The following is an 8,013-nucleotide window of genomic DNA, read 5'->3' as shown; positions in this document are numbered from 1 at the left end:
ACTCAGTCTTTCTGCACTGATGTAATTGAAGAAAATAATAAGTATCCAAGAACGTGTGACCTTGTCCCTCTTTCCATTCTGCACCTACAGTTTTTTTCTTGGTGATAAACTGCTCTGCATTTATGGGTTCTGTGATTCCTGAAGGAGGTGACTTCTAAAATTAATTGGGGAAATTAGTGAGCCATATGAAGAAGCCAGGGAAAGTAAGTTGTTGGTAAAGGAAATCGCTCATGAAGAAGCAAACGTAGTGCTTAAGAATGCACAAGCTAGATATTACCTGTGGTGCTCCTACATACTTCCTATAAAACCGTGGGTACTGAACTTTGTTGTGCTCAGTTTCTCTCTCTGCAAGCATGTGGGGCTAGTAAAAGCCTCAAACTCATAGTGTGATGATTAAATTATATACAAGTGAGAATTTATTAGAATAATACTTGGAATATAGTTAATATGTATTGAGACAAAATAAGGACCTTGGAGGACAATATATGGTAATTTCACCAGTTTTCAAAATTGTCATTTCTTTTAGAAGAACATCTGTAAAATAAATAAAAATAATGAGCAAAGAATGATACAGATGAGGCAGAAAATAGGGACAGTTAGACCCCTCTCCTCCCTGTTACTGTCCTGGAGCAGTTTGATGCAGTGGAAAGAAGCACGTAACATGGAGATTAAAGAATACAGTGAGTTTAGTAACGAAAGTCGTATAAGAGAGTTTCCAGTGTGTTCTGTACATATTGGTCATATTACTTTCTGGTATCATAAGGGCTCTATAATCACTGGCCTCCATCTCTGGATTTAATGAGATATATAAGGGCACAGACTAAAGCCATGTGAATGATTTGCTCTGAGAACTGTTCTTTCTGCAGCTGGGAGAGAGAGACTCCGTTTTAGGTCATTATTTCCATTCAAACCACTGGTTTTCTCTAAATACCTTGGGACACAAATTGGAGCAAGCCACCTCTTGCTCCCCAACTTCCATGCCTTATCTGTCTTTCTTTTTAAATTATTAATACCTTATCTGGTAAGGTCAGTGCAGTGTATGAACTGTGTCCTTCTTTCCCCAGTAGCCGTGCCCTTGGTTTTCTTTATACACAACGTGCAAGGCACCCATGCTTTCCGTTCTTCCTCCTTCTCTCNTTGGTTTTCTTTATACACAACGTGCAAGGCACCCATGCTTTCCGTTCTTCCTCCTTCTCTCGTCCTCTGACCCTTAAGAGTTTGCTTGCTCCACATCCAAACAACTTCATGTAAGGTTATGTTATTTAGGCCAATATTATAGTTTGGCTATAGATTACTGCTTAGTCCCTCAATTCTGCATCTAAGAGGGCTCTCAAGTCTGCTGATGGTTGAAATATAATGAAAACTGTTACTCTGTATTTATCTTTAATTTTCCCCAAATAATTGATGCTAAGTAGAACTTTTTAACAAAATTAATATTTGTTGATAAACCCCCAGTCACAATCCTATACTAGTTATCCTCTCATTCTCACTAATCTTTCTCTCATTTTTAAAAATTTTATTGTGGTAAAATACATATAACATGAAATTTTCCATTTTAACCATTTAAAAATACAATTCATTGGCATTAATTACCTTCACATTGTTGTTCAGCTATCACCACTATCTTTCTTACTATTTTAACATCTTCTAATGAAACTTTGGAATTAAGCTAGATGTTAAATATTTCTCCCTATAAGTTTTAAAGTAAAGGGAATGTATTTAGCTTAAAGTGTATAATCATAATCTTATCAAAATTTCCGAATTTCAAAATTATAAATTATACTGAAGAAAGTATTTGTATTCAGCTTGAATTTTCTGCTATAATTTTATATCTGGATCTACTGGAATTAAGTAATATAGAACAAAGTGTTGCACACTTGAAATTTCTTAAANTGAAACTCTGCTGTTTAGTGTAAACCACCCTCATCAATGATCTCAGCTGGATCTTCTGGATAACTTGCTGCAGCTTGTACATCAGCACTTGCTGCTTCAGCTTGCACTTTTATGTTATCGAGATGTCTTCTTTCCCTAAACCTCATGCACCAAACTCTGCTAGCATCAAACTTTTCTTCTGCAGCTTCCTTTCCTCTCTCAGCCTTCAGGGAGTTGAAGAGAGTTATTTGCTCTGGTTTAGGTTTTGACTTAAGGGAATGCTGTGGCTGGTTTGATCTTCTATCCAGACAACTAAAACTTTCTTCATAACAGCAGTAAGACTGTTTCACTTTCTTATCATCTTTGTGTTCACTGAAGTAGCGTTTTTAATTTTCTTCAAAAACTTTCCCTTTCCATTCACAACTTGGCTAACTGGTGCAAGAGGCATAGCTTTTGACCTATCATGGCTTTTGATATGCCTTCCTCACTAAGCTTAATTATTTCTAGCTTTTGATTTACAGTGAGAGATGAGCAACTCTTCCTTTCACTTGAACACTTAGAAGCCATTGTAGGGCTACTAATAGGCCTAATCTCAATGTTGTTGTGTCTCTGTGAATAAGGAGGCTCAAGGAGGANGGCGGGAGCGCCGCTGTGCTCCCAATCGGCGCACTCTCCAGTGCGCCACCGGGCCGGCCCATTGAGTTGACTTTCTAGCAGGGCATTCAGACAATCACAGGAGCTATGAATAACTCATCTGGTATACTAGAAGGTAACAAGTGCGATAGAGAAAAATAAATTAGGGAAAGGTAAAAACTTTGCCTTTTAAACATTCTTAGACTGGGCATCTTTAATTACTATTTATGCTGCTTCATACTTAATATTATAATTTTCATTTCATTTCTCTTTCAAATATTCATGACTTAAGATAGTCTTCTTGTGATTTCTGCCTTCCATGCTTTGCCATTACTGAGGAAATTTTAAAGAAAACTGGGGGGATGGGGAACCCACATTTTCGTTTTTCTTCCCCCCCCCCGCCCACATGCACCCTGACCCAGTTTATTGGGATAACCTTTCTCTGTGGCTCCATACCCTAGATGCTTGGTTCTCTGTCATTCATTAGGTCTCATACTTGACTGAGTTGTAGTATCCTTTGACAGTCTGAGGGAAACTCTATATGCTAGGTCTATATTGCCCAGTCACAGTTGTCTTGAATGCTAGTTTTAAAAATCCACTTCTATACCATTGTAGGTATCCTGTCACAATGTACTTGTTACCTGTAGGCTTCTAGAGTTCACTGAATGAATGTGCACTCTAATCCCTTTATACAAAAGTGGATTTTAATACTTAATACACACACACACATATTTATTTTAGTGTTTTGAAAAACATATCTGGGGAATTCTAATAGGTATTATGTGGGGAAAAAGGTTTCACTAGTCAAATATATTGAATGGACGGGGGGAAAAAACAGGAAAAAGATGTTAAACAGATTCCTCTGCCATAATCCTTCTCAGCATCTTTGCTATGCTAATCGTGCAGGCATACCTCAGTGATACTGCAGGTTTGATTCCAGACTACAGCAATAGAGCTACTACTGCAATAAAGTGAATCACATGAATTTTTTAGTTTTCTAGTGCATATAAAAGTTATGTTTGCACTATATTATAGTCTAAGTGTGCAATAGCATTATGTCTAAAAACAATGTACATACCTTAATTAAAAATACTGCTAAAAAAAGGTAATAATTATCTAAGCTTTCCACGAGTCATAATCTTTTTGTTGCTGGAGGATCTTGCCTCGATGTTGGTGGCTGATGACTGATCAGGATGGTGGTAGCTGGAGGTGGGGGTGACTGTGACAATTTCTTAAAATGTAACAGTGTAGTTTGACACATTGATTAACTTTTCCTTTCATGAAAGCTTCCTCTGTAGCTTGCGATGCTGTTTGATAGCATTTTAGCCACAGTGAAACCTCCTTCAAAATTAGAGTCCTCTCAGAGTCTACCACTGCTTTATCAACTAACTTTATGTTATATTCTAAATCCTTTATGTTAACAGTGTTCACAGCATCTTCACCAGGAGTAGATTCCATCTCAAGAAGCCACTTTCTTTGCTTATCCGTAAGAGGCAACCTTTAATTTATTCAAGTTTTGTCATAAGGTTGCAGCAATCTAGTCACATCTTCAGGTTCCATGTCTAATTCTAGCTCTCTTGCTATTTCCACCACATCTACGGTTACCTCCTCCACTGACGTCTCGAGCCTCTCAAGTCATCCATGAGGGTTGGAATCAACTTCTTCCAAAATCCTGTTAATGTTGATATTTCGATCGCCCATGAATCATAAATGTTCTTAATGGCATCTATAATAATGAATCCTTTCCAGAAGGTTTTTAATTTACTTTGCCCAGACCTATCAGAAGAATCACTGTCTATGGCAGCTATCGCCCTACAAAATGAATTTCTTAAATAAGACTTGATAGTCAAAATTACTCATTGATCCATGGGCTGCAGAATGGATGTTGTATTAGCAGGCATGAAAACAACATTAATGTCCTTGTACATCTCCATCAGAGCTCTTGGATGACTAGATACATTGTCTACAAGCAATAACATTTTGCAAGGAACCTTTTTTTCTGAGCAATAGGTCTCAACAGTGGACTTAGAATATTCAGTAAACCACGCTGCAATCTCAATGTTGTTGTGTCTCTGTGAATAAGGAGGCTCAAGGAGGAAAGAGACAGGGGAATGGCCAGTTGGCAGAGCGGTCAGAATAAATATAGCATGTATTGATTAAGTTATATGGGTGTGGTCCATGGTGTCCCAAAACAATTACAATGGTACCATCAAAGATCATTGATTACAGATCATCATGAGAGATATAATAATGATAAAAATAATTACAAATATTGCCAGAATTACTAAAATGTGACACAGAGATATGAAGCGAGTACATGCTGTTGGAAAAATAGACTTGCTCAATACAGGGTTGCCACGAACCTTCAATTTGTACAAAATGCATTATCTGCAAAGTGCAGTAAAGTGAATTGCTGTAAAAGGAGATATGCCTGCATTGTGAATCTGCAAGAGGGGGCTGTAGTACAGAGCATTTCCCTGGCTCACGTGGCCTGGAGACACCACCTGTCATCTCAATACTGCAGGTACAACACTGTAGTAACTATGGATGCACACGTGACACATCCCAGCAAAAGTGCATTAGAAGAAGCAAATTTGAAATTAAGGTCAATTTAAGTAACTAACCTGAAACACATCTTGAGGTGGTATGTTACATGCATTAAAATGAATTTCCGTGGTCTACATTTTACTTCATGTTGTATCTGTGAGATCAGTACATACACTCAGACATGCCACTTGTATCAAAGTAAAGTTAGAATCTAAATCACAGAAATAAGCTCTTCTGTAGGAAACATCAACTTTTATGTGATGTGTTTTTTAAACTTAAATTGTGGCAAATCTTGCTTTCCTGTGAGATACTTTATTTTATTTTTAGAGTGCAAGAGCAGAACTTGAAAGGCTGCGGCTCAGTGAGAAGCGTGATAAAGAGCTCGTGGACCCCAGCTTAAAGGAGAGAGCCTCCATTGTGGCCCACTGCCTGGAACACAAGGAAGAAAAACTTCAAAATCGAACCAGAAAGCATCGGAGTTTCAACTGCCTGGAGGACACAGAGGTGGAAGTCCCGAATGGGCAACAAAAAGGCCATAAAGGCATAAAGACATTGAGGAAGACTGAGGACAGGAATAGGAAAGCTACTTTGGACTCTGACCATAAGTTACCATCAAAGGTAATTGAAGAACTTAGTGTGGTTCTACAACAGTCAAGAACCCTTCCAAGAGAGTTACACGGGGAGCAGATTTTGCAGAAAGAAATAAAATGAATTGTCCTACAAATTATTTTTTGTTTCAATATTGTATACAATGTGTGTAAACCAGAAACCAAACTATAATTCATGAGAATTTATCTGTCTATTCTTAAGAAATTTGTCTATACTTAAGCATTTAAAGAGCATTTAAAAATATGTATATATGTAAGTGTAAGATTAACTTTATTTTGTTCTGATCAAAAAGCTTGTAAAGTTTACTTGTACTATATTAACCTTGTGTAAGAAGGTGTTGGGTTACTTTAAGTCAACCCTTTTAAAGTAGTTGTCTGTTAGGTTGTGTAATTTATGAACAGAAATCTCAACCTGTACTGTATTGTATAAAGTTCTGTGTTTAAATGAATCTATGAAACTGTAACATATTGTGCACTTTGAGAAACCTTGTATATTAAGTTACTATATGTTTTGGGGGTTATATAGGGTAGGGCCCACTTTAGGGGAAAAAAGGGAAGTAAATTGAAAAGGGGGATGATTTATTTTAGTGGCTGCCTGACAACACTGAAGTTTTAAAAAGAAGCAAATGAGTTAACAAATATCCAAAAAACCAAGGAGGTGTGTTTAGATTCATTCTACTTCACTAATGACCAGAACTAGTTCATAAGAAACTGCTTGTTAAGAAAAAAGTCCAGTATCTAAGTATTTCCCAACAGTAAAATTCAGCCAGAGGACATGAATAATGGCACTGGCCACTCTTACTTAGGGTGTTAGTGAACTGGCCACAACATGCGTTCACTACACTTGAGCTTTTCGTTGGTGGCTGCTAAGAGGAAACTTACACTGCATTGGAGAGATTGTGTGCACAGGACCAGGCACGGATGCCATTTGCACTGTCACCATATGCAAGCAAATTTTTTAGAATTCTAATTATACTTTTATTACAAACAGAATTCATCATTACAGGGTCCTGTTGCTGTTGTTGTTTTGTTTGATTTGGGGTTGTTTCATATTGTGTGTTTATTTCTTGTTATTTTAAGAAAAGTTGTAATATCTTTCTAAACTGTCAGAATTAACTGGAATGGCACAACCTATGGCCACTTGGGGATGGGGAGGGCTCTTTTAACTCTACTGCACATTTGGAGGCTACTGGTTCACATTTAATAGAGTTTTTTTTTTTTTTTTAGTGAAGTAGTGGTCACTTCCCTGTACTCATGAATAATGACAAAGCCCTCTATTTTTATTTCCACATAACGATCAATTACTGAATTGGTAATTTTCCAAAGACAACAATACTATCTAATTACAAGCCATGTTAGGGGCAACACTGTTCATCAATTTCTTTCAAATTGTATTAGGTTTGATGAGTACTGATATTAAAAATTATGCAGTTAAGCTTTATTCCTAGTAATTCATTTTTCCCTCTATTTTTTACTTATTTTTATCAGAATTTGTCTATATATAAAGATCCATACTTCTGTCAGTACAATCATAGTACAGTAATGTGCTATTAAATGCTATGAATTTCTTTATTGTAAAATACCACTTGGTGATAAAATAGTTTTCCATGGGAATGTGGCATTTGTTCTTTAAATTCAAATAAATCGGAATTAAAAAAAAAAAAACTGTAGGGCAGTTTATAAAATAGGTGTCATTATTGGGGAGCCTTTCTTTAAAGCAAGAAATCATGTTGTTTAGGAATAAAAAACTAATCTTAAATATACTATTATTTCTAATAAGTAATGACACATATTATTATGAAATAAGGTATGGAAATTAGAATGTTTGGCAATGTTGGACAGTGGAAGTGTAGTTGGAGTTTTTACCTGCCTTATTTGAATTTTTCTTGAAACCTGTGCTTAACATCTAATAGCTTCCGTTTCCCATCCTTTCCTGAACAATTGTCTCCATTTTTCAAATATAAGATAATGTCTAATGATGGAATCTCACATATTTTGAGTAAAAATTAAAATTGTTTTACAAGTCCACCTGAATGTGACTGTTGTCTTTCTCCATTAATTTCAGAAATGAAGGTTTTATTGTGAAATCAAATAAATTTTCTTTACTTTTTAAAAAAAATATTGAACTTAATATGTACTTCCAACTGGCTCTTATATCGTTTTTTCAAACACATCAGTATGAATATTGTTTTATTTTAAAGAATGAATATATGCAGACATGACATATAGGTTGAAAGCACTCCGATTTTCACTTCTGTAGTCCTAAAGTTAATTATTAGACATGCTTTTTAAATATTTGTTTTCTAAAAAAATCATTACCTGATGACTCATCACAGGGGCACTAAGAACTCAA

General features: G+C 36.1%; 1 protein-coding gene across 1 annotated transcript in view; it reads left to right on the top strand.

Annotated features, from left to right (window-relative positions):
- LOC103600044 (arf-GAP with Rho-GAP domain, ANK repeat and PH domain-containing protein 2-like) overlaps positions 1-7,694 on the top strand; it is a 58,048-nt gene extending 50,354 nt beyond the window's left edge. Inside the window, exon 12 of the mRNA XM_008584274.1 lies at positions 5,380-7,694. Coding sequence (XP_008582496.1) covers positions 5,380-5,763 — 384 coding nt within the window. The 3' untranslated portion in view covers positions 5,764-7,694. The remainder of the gene's footprint in view (positions 1-5,379) is intronic.
- The last annotated feature ends 319 nt before the right edge of the window (positions 7,695-8,013 follow it).

Source organism: Galeopterus variegatus, unplaced genomic scaffold (genome assembly GCF_000696425.1).
Source record: "Galeopterus variegatus unplaced genomic scaffold, G_variegatus-3.0.2 Scaffold3198, whole genome shotgun sequence".
NCBI classification, from domain to species: domain Eukaryota; kingdom Metazoa; phylum Chordata; class Mammalia; order Dermoptera; family Cynocephalidae; genus Galeopterus; species Galeopterus variegatus.
The sequence above is the reverse complement of the archived record's forward strand: the minus strand, read 5'-3'. Positions and strand labels throughout refer to the sequence as shown.